Source organism: Hirundo rustica, chromosome 9, assembly GCF_015227805.2.
Source record: "Hirundo rustica isolate bHirRus1 chromosome 9, bHirRus1.pri.v3, whole genome shotgun sequence".
In the NCBI taxonomy this organism is placed as follows: Eukaryota; Metazoa; Chordata; class Aves; order Passeriformes; family Hirundinidae; genus Hirundo; species Hirundo rustica.
Window position 1 is genome coordinate 21558275 of NC_053458.1, and position 23936 is coordinate 21582210.

At 38.9% G+C, this 23936-nt stretch overlaps 1 protein-coding gene and 1 long non-coding RNA gene across 2 annotated transcripts in view; one reads left to right on the forward strand and one right to left on the reverse strand.

The window, feature by feature from the left end:
- LOC120756605 (uncharacterized) overlaps positions 1-1108 on the forward strand; it is a 63523-nt gene extending 62415 nt beyond the window's left edge. The window contains exon 5 of the long non-coding RNA XR_005702174.1: positions 274-1108. This is a non-coding gene — a long non-coding RNA (uncharacterized LOC120756605). The remainder of the gene's footprint in view (positions 1-273) is intronic.
- Positions 1109-7753: 6645 nt separating this feature from the next.
- Positions 7754-23936, reverse strand: part of NR5A2 (nuclear receptor subfamily 5 group A member 2) — an 82960-nt gene continuing 66777 nt past the window's right edge. The window contains exon 8 of the mRNA XM_040073096.1: positions 7754-8001. Coding sequence (XP_039929030.1) covers positions 7754-8001 — 248 coding nt within the window. The remainder of the gene's footprint in view (positions 8002-23936) is intronic.

Consider the following 23936-nt stretch of genomic DNA (forward strand, 5'->3'; position numbering starts at 1 on the left):
CAACCTTCTAACAGAGCCAAAATGTAAATTAAAAAAATTTAGTGAGGAGTGAAGCTAACAGCATCAGTAAAATGATCCTTTAATAAATCAATTATAATCTAAATATCTGAAAATACCTGTTATTAAAATTCTGTTATTTTCTTCACAGCTCCTGCAGGCAAGGAACAAACAGTGATTCTGTGTTATTAATTGCTTCCAAGTATATAAATGGGGAAACACAGTTCTAGAGCTGCAGATAATCTCCCTAAATCTCCCTCCTCTCTGTGTTTCCAGGCTGGCAGCTGCTGACACCGATGTGCTGTCGCATGGGGAACACTTGGGCTGTACAGTGTTTGCTTCCAGTGCGTGCCCCTGTTGTCTCCTTGGAGTTGCTGCTTCATCCTGAGCAAAACATTACTGAGACACCATTGATGCTGCTCTGCAGGATGTTCTCAGGACTCTGGCACACCAGGTGAGGCACCAGCCAGCTTTTCTGACAGCAAGGAGAAGTGTCTTGGATGTTTCACTGCAGAAAGTACAGTGGGTTTTCTTTTTAAATTTTTTTTCTCTGCCAGATGCCCAAGGTGCAAAGCTGGGTCAAAGTTTGATAAATAGTAATTTAAAACTCCCAAAACCAAAAAACCCCAACAAAACCAAAAAAACCCAATGAAAAAGCAAATATTTGTTCCCTTTCCTCTTTTTGCCAATGGCTATTTCCTTGATTGTATTGAATATTGCTAGGCATGTTGTTAGTGAAAAAAATGTTGTCTTCAAATAATTTAATCCTAGCCCAGATGCCACTGCTCTGTTTAGATTTGTCTATTAATATTTCTGTGCAATTCTTTAATTAAAATTCTGGGATGTTTCCTCTTTCCTCTCTGAAAACAATATTTAGTAAGGACTGTAGATTGTTTAGGTCTGTGGAACTGGTCGTTGTAAGCCAAGACACAGAGGGCTGATTGGTGACCTTGTCTTGCTTTTGGCTGGAGCCTCTTCAGCTTGGTGTGACCAGGCCCAGCAGTTGCTTTCCTGTTTTGACATTGGTGGTCACTTTGCTGCTTCACACATGTAGACAATATTATGTCCTTGACTTTTCCCACTCCTTGACATATAAAAACTCTCCTGAAAATCCTGCTGTGTTGTAAAGTTTACTTATGAGTTTTGGTTTTGATACAAAGAAAAGAAAAATTAAAGTAGAAATGGGGCAGAGTGAACCCAAGTGGTACAGAAGGGTCCCATGAAGAACGAGGGCTCTCACTGGGAGGTGTGGGGAACATCAGCTGGGTTTCAACAAGTGAGCAGAGGAGGGACACTGACACAAAGAAACAACTATGAGATGTGTCCCAGCCCCACCTTCTCAGGTTCAGTACCACAGAGCCTCAGTATCTGAGGTTCTGTGTACAAGAGCATGCCAGGCCTGGGGGATTTTGCAACTGCAAATCCAGGAACTGTGGGACTCATAGGAAAGTGGTCTTAAGAAGAGTGGAACATTGCAGTGGAATACTTCAACTGAATTTGTGAATTGAAAAAACAGTTTGACACAGTTCGTTAGGCAGCTGTAGTGTTTGATTCTAAATAAAAGCATACTCCAATAATAAGCTTGTGTTTTCACAGCATGAGTTGAATGAATTGGTTAAATAAATTCAATCAATTATTCCATGTCATGGTTTTTATCTGAAATTTATATACAATGAAAAATAAACCAAAGTTTATTAAATGAAAATTAAAACCAATATGGCTTACTGTGGCAGGTCCCTAAAATGCATACATGATCATTTATTCCGGCCTTGTTAGTACTTCAACGCAATTATAATAATCCAGTGTATTTTATTTAATTTTTTTCTTTTAGATGAAAAGTGAATCAAGATTACATATTTATAAAACATAAATATCCTCGTGTCTCCTCCATGTCCATGTACTTCATTTTTTATTTTACTTTTTGAGCTATTCCTCCCCCTTGATCTCTTTTTCTCTCTACTGTAGTTTATGGACCGATCATAATAGACATTTACAATACTCTGTTTTTTACTGTTGAGTTCAAACACAGACAGTCCTCTAGACCTTCTCGTAATGTACAGTCATAGTGTGCTGCCTTGGTAAAGGAAGCAGAGCTCTTTGCAGAACTTCCCTTCTTTGATACATGTTGCTCAAGATCAAGTTGTAAAGGGCAGGACAGCTGTAGTGATGTAGTGTGAGGTATAAGCACCAGGGTATTGATGTGAAACGTCTGCCTCACTTCTGTGCTATTCTGCACCAACACTCTTCTGCTTATATGAGTGGGAGGAGAGCACTGCGAACAGGAATCGAGCTGAGCGTACGACTGAAACTCGGTGTCCCCCAGGGAGCTATGCCTCATAAAATATTTGATATAGGAACAGAAGTACTGGATGCTTTAGGAATTCCCAGGGGTGGCATGTGGGGCGTGTGCACACGTCTGTAGGCATGCCAGCAGCTACGGAATGGCTGTCAGCATTTTCTGTTGTACAAACAGGAGCTTGTTTGGGGTCCTTCCCACAAACACGCTTTATTCCCTCTGCTGCAGAGTCCCTGTTTTGCTCAGTAATTGCAACTGACAGCCTGGATTGGTGGTATCCAGCAAATGTTCAGCAGCATCAGTAGCAGGGTGATTGACGTGAGCACCGCACAGGGAGGCTCTCGCTCTGTGAACGTTCTGGTGTGCAGCAGCTTGATGAGCAGTCAGTGTTGCTGGGAGCATTCTGACATGCTGCACCTCAGCCTGAGAGGCATTTCACCCATTTACACCCTGATCCCAAGCACAGCGAGGACAAGATGTCAATGGACACAATTGTGACTCCAGTGTTTGTTTTGGCCTCTTTTATTAGCAACTAATGGTAAACTCTGCAGTCCTTGCTGAGGCAGGGCAGCAGTGGTCTAGGCCTCCATGAATACAGACAGTATCAGGAGCTTGTGCTCCACCACCTTGCTTTACCTCGAGTCTGAATTATCCCCTGGGGCACGCACAGCATGTTCACAGCAGTTAATGTAGGGCTTCGAGGAGTTAACAGTGAAATGGAAATAGCTCAGGACCTTCCTGGGGCAATGGTGAAAACTCAGCTAGTATTGCAAGTCCAAGCTTGCATGCCAGACCTCAAAACTGTCAGTAAAATAGAGAGCATTTTGTTATGTATTGGAGCAAACCCAAAGGTTTGCAAAGCGTGTTTGATGCAGAGAATCTACATCTTGTCCCACCACTGTGTGCCAGACCAGACTGTATCTATGAAGTAGCTTCTAGTGCTGCTGCCTTCTGCTGAGATCCACTGGCACCAGAGTAGACATCAGCTCTGTACTGTGGTCAGGTCCCCTTTTACCTTTATCATTTAGGAAAAGTTTTTCTGTGGACAAATTGCTCTTAGAAAAAGAATCTTTTTTCTATTCAAGTGCAACTGAATTTGCTCGACTGTCACAGATGTATTTGAGCTCATGCCAGTATCATAGTGTAATACAGCTCTAGGATCTGCCCCTAAAAGTTTATCTGCAACTTTCTTGGTTTGCTGTTAGTTTCACGCTGTTTGCCACTCCAAATTCTGACAGATGTAACTATATAGAATTTCCCTGGAAAAAAACAGCAACTCTGTAAGAGAAAGTAAAAATATTGTTAAAACTCTTACGATGCATTTAGACTATGGGCTTCAGTGTAGGGGTTAATAGAGTGTTATTCAGTATTCCAGGAAATTGTCACGATCACCAAGTATTGTACTGACTTGACCTGTGTTACATTGAACTCACTCTTTCCATGTTTCCAATAAAAACATACAGCAGATTGTTCCAGAAGCAGTGTCAAACTCAGTTAAAAATAATTCCCCTCATACTTTAAACATGTAGTGTGTATACTAAATATATTGCACCAAAATATATCTCTTGTAAGGAAAACTATCTAAAATACATCAACCCTGAAATCTCCCGAGTCTTCTGCAAAACCATGGGTTTCAGTTAGGATTCCTGAAAGTGCAAATAATCCTCATTTGTAAGCCACCAATTCCTCCGTATTTTACTCTGCTGTTGCAACACTAAACCAGCTTTGTTTCATTCAAGTGCAGGATTTGTAAATAATTAATTATAGCCCTGTTTTTTTCCCTTGAAGCATTAACATTTGTCACCTGAGAGAACAGCCCCATTTCAACTACCAGACAGTTTAGGCGAAGCGCTGGACTCAGTCTCAAACAGTAGGGTACAGCTGACGAGCTCTCTTGGACCACTTCACCTCTTGCTCTCAGAAGTGCAATCAAATGAGCCAGAGGGCAACTTTAGGAAAATATTTTTCTCTAGTAGCAGTAACATCTGTCTCCTTGGCAGCCTGCACTGGCAGTTGTGTTGGAAGCTGTGGGTTTGCCCCTGGCCCTGCCATGTATTTACATTGCTGAGAGGTTATCCTGAGCTCTGCTGGATCCTGTTACCTGATTTTCTTTTGTTCTGTCGTTTTCCCTCCCTGAAGCTTTGGCTACTTAACTCTTTATGGGTACACGTAAAGTGAAAATTACGTGTGCAGTGTGAGATGAAATGTATTAATTTGAAAGTATTGAGTGGTAAATTCCTTTCTTACTAGAGATTCAGCTTTTCTGATCTGTTTTAGCTGTACTTACTTGGTTTCAGCCTGGGCAATGTCACAATTGCTGTCTGAGCTTTTGAAGGTGCCACACTTGTGTCTTCCACTTGTACCAAATTCTCATTGGTGCTCATATTTCTCCTGCATTTTACTCTCCTCTTCTGAGTACCTGATTTTTGACCGAATCTTCATTTCCGTGGAATGATGGTATTATAAAGACAATTGTAAAGTAATCAGCACGGGCATATCAATATTTATTGAAATACTGAAAAAAAAAAAATTCCATTGGTGATGAGAAACTCTTGGCAAGAACTGACATGACAATATGTATTTCACTGATACAGTAAGAGAACTTCAACTTCAACAAGTAACTCACTGCACATTCTAAGAATTGCATGGATTTAAATCCAAGGCAGCTGCAGAACATCTGTAATACAAATAGTCAGACTTTACAGATTGTCTGTTTACAAACACAGAACAACTATAATAAACCAGCCAAAGCCAAACCTTCTGAATTTTAGTCTGCTTTTACTAATATATCCTGTAATCAATAAGGCAGTCAGAAGAAAATGCTCGGTTACAAAGTAGTTAACAATTAACGTGAACGGATTCTTTATGTGATTTATTTTGTTTTGTTTGTGTACTTTGGGCAATACGATGGGATTCTTGGAACCCCAGACATGGGCAAATATATGTTCAATTATCTGAAACCATTTCCATTAACCTAAATTGTTCCTTTCTTCTACATTCTTATTTTAATTCTTCTGTCCCGTATAAGGATAATGGTGCCTTGAATAATTAGCAATATTTTTTCAGCTTTTTCCTTAATATTCAGTGAAGCTCACTGTGGCATTTCAACAGGAAAAAAAGAGAAAATACAGAATGCAAACACTTGAATTAATGATTTGCTTTTCTTTCAAAAAGGGAAGAATACCACACTTATCTTGTTCATGTATTTCATAGCCACTGTGAATCATCCCCTGCACTTTACTGTTAATTTTGTTTGTTTGAGGGAGAACACTGGTATTTAAGTAATGCTTCTGTCTGCCCTGGGCGATGCTGAGGGGCTGTGCTTGGTTTGCTCGAGGTCTGTACGTGTGTGCTGTGGTACAAGACAGGCATGTAGGAGTTGCAGACACTTGGCTTTGCTGTGTTGGTACCCTATGCATGGATAGAATATTAGAGCTGATTAATACAGGCAATTAAAATAGTGTGCTTCGTACTAATGCAGATGTAATAACTGATGTCTTTGGTATACAATGTATGAATGGTTGGACAAAAGTGAGAGAAATGCACCTTTTCAAGTTCACATGAAACAGAAAAAGTTATAACTCACATAATTTACAATAGATTTAAATAAACTACATTTAGGATTATGAAGATTTACAGACATTTAATCAAGTGAATGATTTTAATTTGTAAAGACCCTTCTGTGTCCCTGAACTATGTTCCACTAACTTGAAGACATGCTACAGTAAACACATATATTTGGCTTCTTCATTCTGGCTATATCTTATATAAAGATGAAACCAAAGAACAATAAATTAGCATCATAATTGTCTACAGTGAAAACTATCATATACAATATAAATAAACTATTCAAAAGCCAGCAATCTTCATGAAAAAAATTAAAGTATTAGGATTTTATACAGTTTCTACAAGTGATTGTGCAGCCGATAATCTCAAAAATTAAAGTCAAAATGAAATACCCCTATTGATTTTAGTGTCTCACGACATACAGTAATTAAGTACTGGTAAAATAATTACCAATTTAAAAGAAATAATAAGGAAATCACTGCTCTGCAATTTTATCACAGTTTTTTCCCCACAGGACCTAAAGAATGTAAACACTATGTTTTTGTTAATGTTAGAGATTAATACTTTATTTTGAAATGTATGTTGATCTACAACTGTGCAGTTACCTTTAAGGGTAATGAAATAAGGCAAGACTTATAAATGTGGCAGTACATGTTAATACTGATATCTGCATTTGGACAGAGAGAGAAGTGTTTGTTCTTTTCTAATATTTGTTCTGCAGCAGACTTTGGCCTATATAGACACAGCAGTATCACTCTTCTTTCTTTGCAAAAAACAGGTGTTTTACCTAACTTTAAAAACAGGGAGTTTCATTAGATAAAGGATGTTTGAGTTGAAATTTACTTTACAAATTACTGATGATTTTAAAGATAATTTCCTAATTAGTTCCATGGCATCGTCCGATTGTACAATTCGCTTGTCACTTATTTCATCACAAAATTCTTTCAAAAATTCTTTTCGTTTTTTGATATCAGTATTTGGTGTCCTAATTTCTGTTGTCTCATCAAAGAAAGTGTTGTTTGGGATAGCTAAAATATTTCCATTTCCTTTATTTGGAAACAGCCATGAATATATGGCTGTGGGAGCCATCTTTTAGCTGCTGCCCTGGTTGTGTATGCAGTTGAATTGGCTAATTTGCTTTGGAATATTTCCTTAGCTACTTAACAGCAATCTGCTAAGAGCAGTAGAAGGGGGATACTGCCTGATAGAACGACATGAACATGTGACAAAACAAACTTCAGAACACAGTTAGGAATGCCAAGCTAACTGGATACCAGACTCTTCCTAGGGGTGGTTTGCAGGCCCGACAGGGAGGCCCAGCCTCTGAGGGTTTGGTGGCCGCAGCACACAGCAGGTGGCCTAGGCCAGCTCTCTCTTACAGCTTGTTCAATGGATGCCACATCATTTAGCACAGAAGAAGTGAGTGTTGGGTCCTTGTAAGGATGATAGAAGATGCTGTAGATGCAACTTTGCATCTGTTGTAACTGTTTTACGAGTCCTTCTATGCAGTGAAGGAATTTAGTGCACTGAAATTCCCCACCATCTTAGCTCAATAATATGGATCAGGTTTTTTTCACCTAGGTTTCTTCATGTTGGCAATCGGCAGAGTTAAATATACAAGGATCATTCTGTCCTTTTTCGTGTTGACATTGGCGATGGTATCCACTTGTTAAGTTCACTCCAGTATAACGTCCTATATAGATTCCTTTGGGGATGTGTAGCATATGATTCACAGTTTGCAATACAAATACCCTGATACATCACTTATTTACTATTAGTATTTGATTATTATACCATTTTGCAAAGTCTTAAAACCACGTTTTAATTAGTGTTGCTTGGAGCAGTTCAGAATAATTTCTTTTCCTTGAAAGCAGAAGCTCTAATGGGTATAATTTATGCTCTCTTTGCATGCAGCATCTCAATGAGAAGGTTATTACACGGCACATCCCCGTTCAGGTGTTTGTAATAGAGGTATTCTTCGGCCTGCATGCTGATGGCCCGGATTTCTGGTAGTCGCAGGAGAAGCTGCCCAAATTTGTCTGTTTGCTGTGGGTAATTACACATTGTGTAGTCCAGCAGAGCAGCATTCACTTGTTCCTGAACACCTTCCACAAGCTGGAAGTTCTCGAGATTTTTGACATCTGAATGATAATAAAAAAAAAAAGGTAACAATTCAGTTGCATTTTAATTCCTGTTTAGGAAGTCAGTGTTTCACTTAATGGATGTATTTTTTTGCCTCCTGACAAAAGCATACTTTACAAGCTGCTGAATATTCAGTGAACCCTTCTGCCAACTTTCCTGGGAAAATGATCACAAAAGAGCTTTAGTGGAGTGTCTTGTTGAAATTCTGCATATACCTCAAATCAATTAGACACCAATGGAGTCTGAGCAAGGTCAGCTCTTTTCATAGCTAACAAAAAGAAAGGTTGAGGATTCCTAAAGTAGAAGACCATAATATATTGCTAGCAAATGAGTCCCAAGAGGAAGCCCTATCTTTAACCTACTATGTTACACAATTCATATAATTCTGTATTAATTTTTCTGACCCAAGGTGAAATCTGTGTCCAGGGTATGATGTAGTTAATTCTAATAAAAAGTGACAGCGTTCTTGTTTCTGTTTGACATTTTCTAAATGATTCTGAAAGCCTTTGACTTGTCTAGCCTATGTTAATGAACCATCTGGTACACTCCAGTGACTGCCAAAATAATATTCCCTACTAGAAACTCTCTAAAATATATATTTCACTGACTAATGATCTTTATAAAATGAAATCATTGTCCTTTGGGTGGAATACTAGATAAGAATGGTGCCCTTTAACCTGCATATGGTTTCTGAAATCCAACACTGATTTTTTTTTTTTTTTTTCTGGTATTGGACCACGGGGCATTTACATCAGCACGGCAGGTACAGTTTGTTCACTCTGCCTCTGTTTGATTATCTTCTGTTCCTATACAGCAAGTTCATGCTCTGGAAATGCTGGTCAGAGATAAATGCCAGCATATTATCTCCTCATTGTTTGCTCCCCTGTGTAAATCCACTCGGACTGAATTGTCTTTTAACATGTCTGGTGAATGCAGAAGGTATTCTAAAGCTTGCAAATTAGAGATCTGCTCTAATGCAGGAAGAGGGAACTGATTAAAGTGCACTTGCTGGGAGAGCTTGTTTTGGTTGTGTTTGATCATTTTTACCACCAGTAGAGTACTTTAGCGCTTTCTTGTAGGGCTAAAGCATGGTGCTACTGGGCACAACTATACTGCTAATTCACTTTGTATAAAGACAAACTTGTTCATCTGTGGATATTCTTGGAGCCCAGGGGATGGAGAATTTGGCAGAATTTGGTTCATTGTAAATGCCAGCATTTGACTGTGGGGAAATGAGTGTTTTCTTTTGCAAAATAGGAGCATGCATTGGTCACCCGATCCATGACGAGCCTGGGAGTCTGTGTAAATTGGGTCTCTCACTGCAGCTTTTCCTAGAAGCACTTTAAACAGAGCAAATACTGTTTCCTGCACATGACTTTGTGCTGGAACATGAGGGAAATGGTTGGAGGAGGCAAACATTGTCTTTAGAGCAAGACGCTAGGAAAGATGCCATGTGTCCCAGTGGCAGCATGCATGGCCTCCAGAGCCCGAGGTGCAGGCTTTGGGCAGGAGCCCTCTGGAATGTGCTGGCTGCCTGCTGCACCTTGTGTTCCCTCTTGCGTGGGCTGGGGCCAGTGTTTCCTGCTGGGGTTGTTACAGCCTGCCTCTTTTCTGTCCCAGTTTCACTGGAAGTGAAGTGAGCGACTCCTGGATTTGTGCTGCTTGTTTGGGAACTGGGGACATAACATCCACCAGAATTTTTCTAGTTGACTTAAAGAACTTGCCAGGGATATTTAAATTGTAATGGCTGTCCAACAAGAATCATCTGAACTTTACATTATCCCAAATGAAGAGGGCTGGAAACTTCAAAGCTGTTACGCCTGGTCCCTGAGCTATTCAAACTCATTTATCCGAAGTCTTTTTGCCAGTATCTCTGGAGATCTTTGGATAATCATGTTTTCCTGTACTACACTGGACATTTTCTCTCACAAAATATAGCTGTTTATTATTTTTTGTACCTACAGAAAACTCCCAAGGTATTTTGTAGCTAGTGTAACCTGGTTTAAAAAATTGGGTGTTCTAAGCATATTTTTATAAAGTTAAGGAAGAAACAGTATCAGCTATCACAATTAATCTAAATAGGTTATTTCGGAATCATGAATGAATTGCTAGAATATAAAAACTTTCACAGAAAACAGGGACTATGCTGGATTTTAAACTGTTATACAGCAAGGTAAAATGTTTGATGATTTCAGAATCAGTATTTGGAACTTTTTTCCCTTTGTAAAAATAGCCTTAAAAGTCAGGAAGTTTTACAAACTGTTAGCTGATTCAACCCCCTTTAAATTCAAATGGCATCTTCTGTTGCTCTGTTTTGAGCCATACGGTGTTTGAGATTGTGCTGGCTTCTTGGAAAGCCAGGTTCATTACTTTTAACCCACTCTTTAAATGCTATTGCATGGATTATATATCTATTGAAAAATCCCAAGGTAAATTTTTACAGAGATTAAAAAGAAACAGAATCTGAGAATTGCAAATTTTTAATATTTTTCTATAAAAGCGGCAAATTTAATATGTGTTTTAGAGACACATATTCTTCTGGTTTTAGCTGTACAGACGCCCTACTCCAAGTCAAGAGGAGGTATAATATTTTATGTGTTATGTATTGCGCCCACAGACAGGATCAGTGGGTGCAGCAGTGCAGTGTGAGGTGCTCCTGTACACCCATCAGCTCTGTGGCCTTAGGGAGTGCAGAACTGCAGGGCGAGGTCTGCTCTGTTCTCTTTCCTTATCTCAGTGGACAGTTCCTTCAATACCACAAGTGACAACATAAGCACTGCAGCCAAGATGTAAAAACAAGTCCAGTTGATGCTAACAGTAAGCAAAAAGTAGTTCTGGACTCCTGTGCCACATTCAGCCTGGGGAAATACTTTTAATGTCTTTCCTCTAAACAAATTCTTGCTATTTGTGGTGAGGCTCAGTGCTTGTAAACAAGATGTTATTAGTTAGCCAGTGAAAATATGTAGATTTTCCATTACTTTCTATACTGAATCAGGGACAGTCCAAGTAATCATAGTTTAGGACATCACTACACAATTCAGCTGTGTATAGATCTCTTCAGGACTGCAATTACAATACTAGGGGCGTAGAGGCAACCTGATTTGGGGTGAATCTCCATGAAGTGACCGAGATCTCTGCATATGGCTTTTGATATGTGTTCTTATCTCATACACATTAACAGTGAATGTTGTAGTAAAGCAACAATCTGAACAGAGGGAAGTCAAAGGATATGTGCTGAGAGCACTGTGAAAAGCTCCACTGTCATCTCTCAAGCTCTCTTGGGATATTTATATATCGTCAAAACCAGGTTTGCTTAACCCATAATTGCAATAAAAAATATGGGGTTTTTTTGAGACAGGATCATGAACTCTAGCTCTGCTAAAGATGAGTAATAACAAAGGAAGACCTGTGACTATGAAGTTATTTCCACTAACTTCAAGTTATGCAGGTAGAACAAGAAAAGGTACAGTTTTCACTGGTGGTACTTAGTGTTAGCTGGTAGTGATACAAATGAGATTAAATAATAAATCTGGAGTTTAAGTAGATGGATTTTCTGTGGTTTGAGTTTGGTTTTGTGCTCAGTCTTTATTATGTAACTGGCTAAACAGATTTAGTTTTACAAGTATTTCCTTTGACTGTTAAGGAGTTAACTTGGTGAGACACCAAGCAATGCTGGTGTAACTGCTCAAAGGCAGTTGTGTAGGATGAGCATGAAATCTGCTGCTGATGCGTACAGCACGACACGTGCTTATGCTTTCACACAATTCCTCATTCCTCTTATTTTTTTTTAAACTTGAATGTCTCATTAATCTTTAGATTGGTTAGTAACAATTTAAAGTACACATGTTTAAGCGTAATGCAAGAAATAATTTTCTGAAGTTTAGATGGTTGTAAATTAAATGAGTAGGAGTAGGTTCCCCCCTCCCACCCACACACCCTTTAAATCCTAGCAGCTAGAAAAAGTGTTTTGTGTTGCTACAGTAAGTATCAGTCTCTTAGCTCTTCTACTTTATTCACTCAGGGACTAATTACCAACTTTTTACATGAAACAGCCTTACTGTGAGCTCACAGTGGGGCGCGCATCTTTTTCTATCCTTATTGAAAAGTAAACCCTTAGGTCTTCTGGAATATATTATATGTTTTACAAGAAATAGCAATTGCTTTTCTGTCAAACAAAGAATTTTTGTTCTCTATAGCTTACTTTTGACGATTAAGACAAAAACAGTATTATAGTGTGTCAGGATCTGCTCTGCAGTCGCAGTAAAAATCTGCCAGTATTCCCAGATATCCCCCCATTTTGATTATTTTCTACATCTGCCATAAACCCGTGCATTAAGCTGAAACTGCATACAACATTCAGCCCAAGGAGAACACTTTTGCATATTTTCTCCCAAAATGGGTCTGGTCTTTAGAGGGGAAAAATATTTAGGTTTCAGAGAGATTTTCTCCCTCTCATATTCCAAACATGAAATACTGAAAATTTGGGAATGTACTAATCTATAGAGAGTTTCTTTTGGTCTGGGAATTTTGAAAAGAAAAATGAAACAGAATGAGAGATTTAACTTTGAAAAATAGTAACTCCTTGGGAGTACTAAATATTTCCCTGAGAAAGCTGGTTACATTTTACTGCTTATGTCTTTTATTCCATGCTGTTTCTACATGAAGCGTGAAGAGGTGTGAACACAGCTCAGCTGCCTCTCTGCATTTTGCACCATTGCAAGAGCAAAATAAGATTTTGGTCCTCTCCATGGGAGAGAGGATTTCTCCCTTTCACAAGGCTGCTTCCAGTCTCATGGAAACTCCAGGCACTAGGGCTTGTTACCAGCCCAGGCCCGAGCTTCTTCCATCATTTAAGGGCTTTATTGAAACCCAATGTTTCTAACACTTGGCAGCTCTTTGGAATGGCTGACTAGCTCATAGATAAACTGTTGTATCTTCCAAACCCTGCTGAGGGTGGTTTTGGCCAGGATGGCCCTTAGACTTGCCCTCTGAGAGGTTTGCCTGGTTCTTTCCAGCCGTGCTGCGGAACTTATGAAGCCGCATCGCCTCTGCCTAGAAACATTCTGTTTAGTCAGGGAAAGTGACAATGTGCCTCCTCACATGGCTGAGGTTCTCATCAGAGGCTTTAGTGTGAGGCCAATTCCCATTTGAGCTTGGAGATGAAATATGTTTGTTCTGATGAAGGTTTTTGGCCCAAAATAGTTCAAAGAAGGGGAATAGACCAGGACTGAGGTGATGTTACCGAACCTCCTTCCATTTGAACATTTAGTACTATTTTTTCCTACTTTCTGATAGCCCTGCAAAATCTGTGTGTTGCAGGACTTCAAACACAGGTAGATTTTTGACATGTGCTAAAATTTTTTTTGAAGGCAAGTGTAGTAATGGTTGATAAAGTGCCAATCTCTGAAAATTACCCACAATTCTCCTTCATTGAAACGGAGGGCAACAGCAGCAGTTCCATATAGCACATCTGTCATGAAGGCAGATGCATGCCATTCTATAGCTAAGCCCTCTTGACAGACAAAATGCTATAATGAAGGAAGATTTATGGTAAAGATAAGCTCCTTACTGCAAAATTCCCCTCAATTTTATTACAGCAGGACTGTGCTGAATATTATTCACTTAGAAGTCATGGGAAACAATTCTTGATAGATGTTTGTTAATCAGTGATAAGCTGCATATATTTAGCACTTTCCAAACCTTGAAAAACCTCAACACTGTCAGAACAAAAAGCACTTTTCTTAAGACTCTAAAGTCCAAACTGAATGTGTAGAAAACTTTTCCTGTCTTCTGGATTCTTTTCTGGCAGTGGCTAAGCTGTCTGTAACAGTGCAACAGTTGATCTCTGACTATTTATTAGGGTCATAAAGTAATTTTCATTTTCAGTTGAACGTAACATCTGATAAAGGGCACATTGTTTTGAAAATCTCAATTAGAATGTTTCATTCATGCCCAAGTATTGGGCAAGACTGTATGTTAAAGTGAGAATAAGATACTTATGAGAACAAGCTGTATTTCTTAGTCTGGATCCTATTTCACTCCCTCAGTTTTCAATCTTGATTGACTTTTGGTTTCTTTCAGAACAACTCAGACTCAATTAAAACATTTTCATATTGCTTTATAGTGGTAGGCTTCTTTCTAATACTATATAAAATATTGAAGCCTATTTTTCTGTTCTAAAAAGATTGTAAAATGACGGATTCTTACTGAGAAGTTCCTGATGTCTGTTAAAAACCATACTTATTGATTTTGTGAGTAATTTTTTCCCACTGTTAGCTCTGCAACGGGAAGAGAGACATAGGGAAATGGGGTGGATTCCTCTCCTTGTGCAGCTGTGGAAGTAGGTTACTACATTTCAGTAGTTTCTTTTCTTACAGTCCCAGTAAAGACAAAGGGCAAAGCTTAATTTGATTTCTTGAATCTTTATGACTGGTGTAATTACTGAGTCATCACTCAGGAAAATAAAACAGCTTGACTCTCAGCAGCTCAGACTGCATTTACTCCCTTGGAAGTTAAACAAACAAAATCTCCACTCACTTCTTGTCCTGACACCCCAGGAACCAACATCCTTATTACTTGCACATGAAGCATACGTGATATGGTGGTCATTGAAACACAATAAAACAAGATCCTGCCAGGCCTCTGATGGAAGGGTTGCTCACAGATCCTGTCCCAAAGTCCACAGCCAACTACACCCTTAAATACAAAGTCCAACATTTCTTACTGCAGCTTGAGAGGGAAAAATACATCCAGGTACAGCCACAAAGCCAGGGCTGGTAGATCCACATGGCCGGGATGTGGGGAGCCAGCAGGGATGAAACTGTGGCCCAGCCCAGAAGATGTGAGGACAGACCACAGCCCCAAGCAGTGGCTCTGCTGCTGGCACATCATCTTTGCCAGGCTTAAACTCCACTACCATCTCACTTTCTTTCACTTTCTAAAGCTCCCTCCCTGCCCCGGTTCTGCCCTGCTGAAGTCCCGGCCTGCCTCTTGCCCAGTGGTCGGCAGTGAGATGTGTTGCTTGTCTCTTGCTCATCTGGGACTGAGGGCAGTCCATCCATGGTCCAGAGGTTTATTCTGTAGGTATTTTAATCCATGCTTAAGCATTCACTGATAGGATTGCGTTCCACAAAAAAGAGTAGCTGCTGCTTTCTTTGAAGACAAGACAGAGGAACAGGAATTTGGAGAGCAGTTGCTCTGTTGTGTCTTCAAGGAAATTTCTCAAACCATTGGAGTCTCTTTCCATGCCAGTGGGTGATCTCTGCTATTGCTTGCTGCAGGCTGTTCTCAGTGAAAGTATGCTTCAGTCTTCAGGATGAAGCTCTGCCAGTGCACTGGAAAAATTAACCCTATGTGATTAAGCCCAAATTTACTGCCTGCCTTTGTATGCTGGTGGAGAGGGAACCTGCGTGGGCTGATGTGGCTTTCTTGTTCCTGCTTCTAGGCTTGTTTGTGTGTTTGATCTAGTGACCGCTTAAGGTAAATGACAAATCAATGCTAGAAAAAAAGTCTCAATCCACGTTTCTCTTTTCTAGGAAGAAAGTGTGTAAGCATTGTCTTGTGGAGGCGTGGTCATATTTGTATGGGAGCGCATGTTGGTAAATTAGGGCAGAAATGATTTAGTGAAGGTCTTGCAGATAAACTGAGAAAGAAAGTGAGTCAAAACTCTTTTTTTTTCTGACCTCCTCACCTCGTCCCAAGGTCATATTATACTTTTGGGTTATAAACATTTGTCTTTGGATATTCAGTTGGAATGAGCATTGATAACAAAACTACTGTTCTAATTATCATGCTATCATCAAACTTTTATATATATATATATATATATATACACACACACACATATATATATACACACACATATATATATCTATGCTTACATGCAGGCAAATCTATAGCCAGAGCAGTAGTATCACAGTATCAAATTTCAAAGAAGCAGAAATTAGGCTTCTGATAAGTTAAAAAATTAGACTAAATAGGAAATTTATTGAACTGAGTTTCCCCAGTTAATTTCTGCAACATCATTTTAATCTTCAATAGCACACAGAGTTGTTGGTGTTTTAAGGGAATTATCTGTCAATGCCTGCAATTTGTAGGGTGTGAATAGTTTAAGATTCCATAAATATTTATGAAGTTCCTGGGAATGGTGATAGGACATCATACAAAGTCCTTGAAGTTAGGAACTGAGACAGAAAGGGTGTTATATGTAAATTGCAATAATAGTGTGGTATAGTTTTAGGAGGAACAAAAACCAATCTATTATTTAGTGAGAAGAAGCTGAATATTTAGAAAACAAGGAATGAAAATTTTTGAGATATTTGCTTTTACCTAGAGAAATTTTGCTCTGCTTCTGCCTAGACATTTGTAACTTTTCTGAATGTTTGCCTTTATTGCTCTCATGAGAAGCTTGCGCATTATCTATCCTTTCCCTTTCTATCCCTGTCTTGCTACTCAAGTACTGTTTAAAGTAGGAATAATGGAACAGATTAATCTCAGAGGTATTTCTACTGCTGCCACTGGAACTTGACCAAGGGGTGATATAATCCAAAAAGAAGAAATATAAATATTTTCTAGAAAAATATAGGATATAAATTTCTACTGAGGTTAGAACACAGAAATGCAGCTGCCACTGAAACCCTTTTGAGTATCAGGCTCTATCCTTTATAAAGCCCATCTGTCTCTGCAGAGTATAAAAAATACATGATCATAAAAAGCAGTACTCCTTAGGGGAAAAATCTCTCTGTACTAATCTTGTAGTCACTTCACAAAACAGTTTTTAATCCCAAATTTGCATTTGATTTTCAGTCAGGAACTTTTGTGGTTTTTGCAAAGTTTTCTTACTCCATTAGAATAAGATATGAGGTACAGTTTGTTCAGGTGGCAAGTCCAGACTATGAATAAACCAACGTTATCATATGAAAGAGAATTAAACAGGCAGATCCAAGTGGGGATATATTAAGCCAAATTTAAGCTCCAGTAGTTGAATTTAGCCTGTACTAGATGTCTGGTTTGCCTCAGGATATATTCAGCTTTCCAGCTAATCGACTGAGGAAAACTGCCTCAGGTATGATAAAATTTACAAGAGAGCTCAGTCGAATAGCTCTTGTTATAAGTACTAGCTTAAAGGCATTCTTCTGGTCTTTGGGATCAGAACTGTATTTGCATTTAATTATTACATTTCAAACTTTTTCAACTTGGTTAAAAATATTAGACCAGCCAGTTTGGATTATATCATTATAGTGCTTTGCAGATAATGGTTGAACTTCATAACAGGTTTTTATTACTGGGTGAATATTGTTTGGCTTTATTCTTTTGTTTAGATCCAAATTCCCAGAGGAGCAAAAATTATTATAATATATTCTCACTGAGAGAAGGAGAATTAAGCAAAGGTGTTTCAGTGATGTGCCAATCTAAGAGGTACAGCACTCTACTATGATTTTCTGTCAACATAATTGACAAATAATTCAGAGTTTTAAGCCTCTTGCACTATTTTCAGACAAGGCTTAGTGTGAGAACTAATTGTCTTTTAGTCATTGATTTAAAAAACCTGTTTTTACCCTTTTCTGAGACTTCAAGACATGGTTTTACTAGCTCTATGTGCCAATATTCGCACTAACAGTTTGGAGGTTTTTTTCACTGAACCAAGTTGCATCAGTGGAAGCTGATTCTAATTTAGAAAGAACATGAAAAAGACAATCACCTCTGCCTGTGTAACATATGAGAAGTGGAAATCAGTAACAGAACTATTTTCTTATATAATTGTGCTGAAATAACATAAAATGAAACACTTTCATTTATTTGCTCAGTACTGAAAGCACTACAGTAGAAACAAATCCAGGATGCCTGTTATCCAAACATTTGAATTTCACCATTACTAAGAGGTGGACTCTACTTTGGGCAGTTACAGTGATTTTCTATGTAAATGTAGCTGCAGACAGCTCACAAGACATTGATGGTACACTGAAGATGGTGCTTTTTTCAGTCTCCTATCAAATTAGCACTGGCAAAACCCCATGCTGGCTTAGACGAAAAGCGCCAACAAGTTTGGTAACCTCCTATACAGGAGTGTACCAGTCACCAGATCACTACCACACCTGACTGCAGCAGCCCATGAATTTAATTAAATGTGCAAAGGAGTACTGCCAGTATTGCCTTCACGGACAATAAACACAACTAAGGGAGATAATTTTCTGCTGCAGTATTTCAGAGCATATTGTTTCTGACATTTGATCTGTAGTGGAAGTTGCAAATTTTACTTTTTACTGTCCCAGATGTCTGAGCGTAGGTGTGGAAACGGTTTGGCAAATGGGATTGACAGAGGCCCAGATAGGGACACTTTTGATGCAACTACACTGCAAGTGTCAGTGGTGCCTGTAAGACACTGGAGAGGCACCCAGTGTGTGTCAGTAGAGCCTTTGGACTATTTTTCCAGAGACTTGGATGTGTTCTTCATCCTTATTCCTTAAACTTTTAAACACACAGATATGAAAGCTAAAGAAAAGCTCACCTGAAGGTCCCTCTAGCAAAATGGTTACTCATCAGTGAAACAGGGTAGGGAAGTGAGGAATAAAGTAAATACTCTTACACCTCCATTTCAAACATGCAGCTCTTAGGAGAGAGTTTTATTTTTCAGCTACCTCTGATTTCTTGACAGGAAGTCCTGGACACTCTCAGTAAGGTAGTGCCTCAGCACATTTTTAATATTTCAATTGCTCAGTAAGGAAGAGCAGCAGGAAAACTTCAGATTTGTGCTCACTGCTCAGCTGAGACTGAAATGTTTTGGTCAGATACGGATGATATGTTTCCATAGACAACACAGTCACAGGCTTAACAGGAGGAGCATGAATTACGGGGCTCCAGATCCCCACTAGCCAAGAAATTGTGCTTTCCTGTAGCCTGGGAGCCATGGCAGGCAGTGGGATATGCATTTGGCAGGATACAATTCATGTGCATTCATGTGTGCGTCCTCATGCTTTAGTTACATGGAAAGCCACAGACTTGCAAATCTAAGGTATTAAGCATCAACCACTGCATTTACAGCTGAAAGTCACCACTGTCTCAAAAGGCCAAAGTTCCCACTAACTCCTGCAGCAGAGCTGCCCAACTGCCCTGCAGGGACTCCTGCCCAGTCGCTGGGGAAATGACCTGAAACACTAAATGGTGCAGGCTTCTTCAAGGCAATGCACTCACATGCTTACCATTCTCACCTTTCTTCATTTACATTCACTAATTGGAAGTTAATTTGTTCCCAGAGGCAGGCAAATATTTTAAACCAAAAATGACACTATTTTTTCCAGACCTTGTGTTGAAAAGCAACTCAGTGCTTTTCCTAGTGCACAGACCTAGGAGTACCTCTGAGTGTGTAGTAACACCGTGCTGCCTCTTTCAGCTCTATCCTGTTTGTGTTTAACACTTTGTTGCTCTGTTCACCCATCAGCTTGCTTTGACTAATAAGATATTCTAGTTCAACAAAGATTAGCACAATTCTTACCACTTCTGTCCAACCGAGTTAAGCACAGCCCAACAATTAATTTTGGTATTAATTTCGGTATTAATTTCCTCTGTCAGCCTTATATTAAAAAAAATACACAGATAACAGTACAGAAAGTACAAATCAAGCCTGACACTTTGGGGGAAAAAAATAAAAATCACATACTGGAAAACTTGACATAAATCCAGTGGTGTCAAAAATCTTAAATATTTGTTGTTTCCAATTCAGACATTCTTCATTTAGACCAAAATAACAGACATCTGTAGTGTACCTTACTGTTGGTGACTATTTAAGAGCTAGGTGCTCTCACAGCATGGTGCTCTCTATGTGCACAGTAATGAAAGTTCACTATTGATTTTTCTGTAGCTGCTTGTAACTATTATAGTTGATACATCAATAGAAAAGGAAAGCACAATGTTTCACAGGAGGCAGAAGATCAGAGAATACATGATGCTGTGACAGTAAATCATGGCATAATCTCAAGAATTGATAGATGGTTACTGCTAACTTGAAACCCATGGCTTTCTCTGAAAAGACTAACCTATAATCGTCCAATATGTTCTAACAGACTGACTGCCCATAAGAGTGGCAAAGGACGCAACACGATGTTTCATCTCCAGAATAATGGTTTCCACAAACCAGGTTGTTGTGGTGGAATCCGTTTTGTTTGTTACCACAAAGGAGGCAGAAAGAGTGGTGGGAATGCCATTTAGACTAACAGTTACAGGTTGTAGGAAAAAGACTTTTTTTTCTTCCCCAGAAGAGGGAAAAAAAAAAAAAAAGAAAAAAAAAAAATAGGAAAAAAATTGTGCATTAATTTTTAACTTGCAAAAGTCTGCAGTTAGTTGAAAAGGAAATGCAAAAGAGCTGATTATTCTTGAGATCAAAATATTGGAGGTGTTGTGTCAAGAAAGGCAAATGCAGAGAAAATACATTTACTGTGTCTGTTTCCAGTTCTACAACATCCTGAAAGGGAGCCAAAGGTACCCTTAAGTAATGAAAGCTCTTTTAAGTGTCTGCTTCTCTCTGCTGCATTTTTGAGAGGCACAACAATCTCTGAATTTTACATTATACCTAGTGAATTTTTAACAGGAAAGTTCTTAATTGCTTTGTTCCCTCTTTATTCCCTGGCTAATCTCTGGTAGCTTCATCTATGGTTTTAATTAATTGTGAGGGTCTTTATTTCCTGTCTCAAAACAGAAAGGGAGGAAGTACTGCTGGTGAGAGGTGGCCAGCTGGAGCACAGTGTGCAGTTTGGATGACGATGCTCCCACAGTAACTCTCACAATGTTCCTCTCTGGAAGATGTTTCCATTGTGCAGCATAGTTTCCCAGCACTATTTTGGGGCATGTGAGTTTGATACCTGTCCTTTTCAACTTTGCTGGTGACTCCGTTCTCCCAAATAGGATGGTCCTAGACAAGAGGAAAGGACTTTCTCAAGCTACCATCCATCCAGCCTGCCTCAGCTAGGCTTGAAGAACATTTGTCCCGCTTAGGCTGTAGATTTTCGTTTGGTGAAAGACTGGATGGTGTAGTCTATCTTGTCCCAAGCAGTTTGCTGATCTCTGTTACAGTTTTTGATGTTGGGGAGGAAAGATGCTGTTGTTGTCTCATTCCCCATTCTGATGTTGAAATCTTTCTCTTTGCTGAGATGAGACTTTCCTTCACTCGGCAAGCAGGCACGTTATGTAATATGTTTACAATACACATCAAACTCTCCCAGGAGTGAAGATGATGTTAAATGTAAAACTTTCCTTATTATCTTTCAATAATCTTATAAAGAAGACTCTTTAACTGCCCTTAGGATGATGTGTAAATTAAATTCTTGCAAGCCTCATGGACAGTTTTGGGGTTTACTCTTTCAGTTTGTCCCATGCTAAATGGCTCTACACTGCACCAGGGCAATACTAGGAACTCTTGCTCTGAAAGGTTCACCCAGTCTTACTATCAGCATAGCCAGAACCTAAGGAATGGCAATTTTCATCCCCCACCCCTTTCCTGCCAGCAGAAATCATTTGGGATACACTCTAAGCCATCAACCTGGGAAAGAGTGTTTCTGCACAGTCCCCTTCTGTCTCCCAATTCAAGATTCCAGCTGGCCCAAGGCTGGGCCATAAAGTTTGTTTCTGAATTTTCCTTCATTGTTTCATTCCTGTTTGCTTTTGTTTCCTCCCTTTCCACTTCAGGCTTGGCTTTGATCGCAGTTCCATGGTTTCTCTTTCCTTCCTGGCCTTTTCCCTCTATTTTCTGGTCTCCTATCTCAAGCCCTCCAGTCTCTCTCTGTTCCTCTGATCCACACTACTGCTGTCCCTTGTTTTCATCAATCACTCCTGGTTCCTGATCTGTCCTGATATGCTCTTCTCTGCCACTCTTCTCTCATCCCTCCTGCAGACCTTTTTCTCACCTGTGATTTCTTTTCACTGTTCCTTTACAACGTTTCCCCTCTCTATTTTAATTCCCTTGTTCCTTCAGAGTATTTCACCTCTCTGTTTTAATTCCCTCAGAGACAGACATTGCTTCTGTGTCTCAGTCAGTGCTCCACCTTGCACAAGCAGCAATGGGGTATGAGAAAGGGAAATTTGCCCCAGTCTACAGTGCATCTGCAGTAAATGGCCACTATTAGCAATGTATAAGCTTTTGGGTAAGAGCCTCTGCAATGTGTTTTCTTAACTAGAAATACACAAGGCAGTTTTCAGTTCATATATTCTGGTTTTAAAAGTATTTAATAAGTTGTCTGTTACTACTGCAAACTTAAACTCATTCAGTGAAACATTTAAGAATATGGTCAAATTAAGACTGTAGGGTATTGTTACTGGCTCCAAGATATTCATTCACTTATCTGTTTTTTAATGTATAACCATTTATTCCCATGTTACGCTGAATACTAGACTAACAAAAGTAGTCACTGTTGTTAAAGATTTCTGCCAACAGCAGCTAAAAAGATTCTGTAATACTGTATTTCCTTTGTTACCTATATAATACATTTAAACTTGCAACTTAAACATCCAAACATGGTAAGGGATCATAAAAGTATTCCAAAAGTAGAGACACCTATAAATGTGGGTTACATGCAGGTAATTTTTCCCCCTTGCAGGAGGTGCTTAAAAGCCATCCTTACTAGTATTCTATAAACATAATAGGGAAAAAGTGCAGAGCACACTGATTGGGTTATTCTGAAATCCCCACTGTCTCCACACAAAGGCAACAGTACAGAATACAAATATTGCTTGATACCCATGTTTCTAATTACTTGCAAGATTTGTATCTAACAAATATATGACCCAATTTTCTCTCAAGCATCTAATCCTATTGTTATTTCAAAACCTTGTTAAATATGCATTTTAGAAAAAAAAGGACATGAAAAAGAAAAGTACTTGCTGAAGATGGTTAATCTTTTTTTCCATGGCTTGCAGCTGTCAGACAAGCAGACAACATAACCAAGTAATGAACAGATTGAATCAAATTCATGTCTCGAATAATGCCATTGTACTCAACAGTTACATGAGGTATGAATTTGCAGCATTCATTGCATTTAATGAAATAAAATCAGGACAAATCAGCAGCAATTATTAACTTTCCTCTACAATTTAGTGTAGTTTATTCAAAAAACTCAATCAGCCATGAAACAGAAGGGATTCCTGGAAGAATTTTATCATTCACTACTCCTACATGCAGGGCTGAGATGAATGATTAAAATTTTATTTATTAAAAAAATATTGGTTTAATTCTGAATTGTTCCTCATAACCCCAGAATTTTTATTTTACCCCTTTTATATTGCATGCTTTTTTCCCCCAAACTATTGATTGTAGATTTCATTAAGACCAATACCTGGAAGATAGACACTGTCCTACATTCTTACATACTGCCTGCACTTGTGTGCAACCTGCATCAGAGGATGGACTAAAACCTGTCAGCTCACTGAAATAGTATTCTCAGGAGCAAAACACTGTTTATCAAAGTCATCACTCTATATCATCTATAAGAAATTTAAGGGCCGATTTTTAATTATTTGGCTTTGCTATGGGTTTTGACAGGTAAGTGAAATTAATATGTCTTTGTTTATCCATAAAGAAAAAAAAAAAAAAGCCGTGGCAAAAGCCCCCTCACTTTTTTCCTGCATGTGCTAAATACACTTCTAAAATAGTCCCTCAAAAGATGAATTGTCAAAATTTTTTTGCGAAGTTTTAGACCCTGAAAATGCAGCAAGGAACTACTTTCATGCTAAGTGATTTATAAGGGAAAGGATTACATTTTCTCAAAATTTAATCAAGCTATTTTAAATCAGATCCCTTTTAAAATGGCATTTGTTATAAAATCTGTAGAGATTTCAAACAGTGGTGTTCTAATCTGCCTCTACTCTACAAAGTGTCTTTAATACCGGATTTTACCACTATTTACAAAGATAGATAACTATTGCTTTTGTTTACCAGATTGCATAGTTG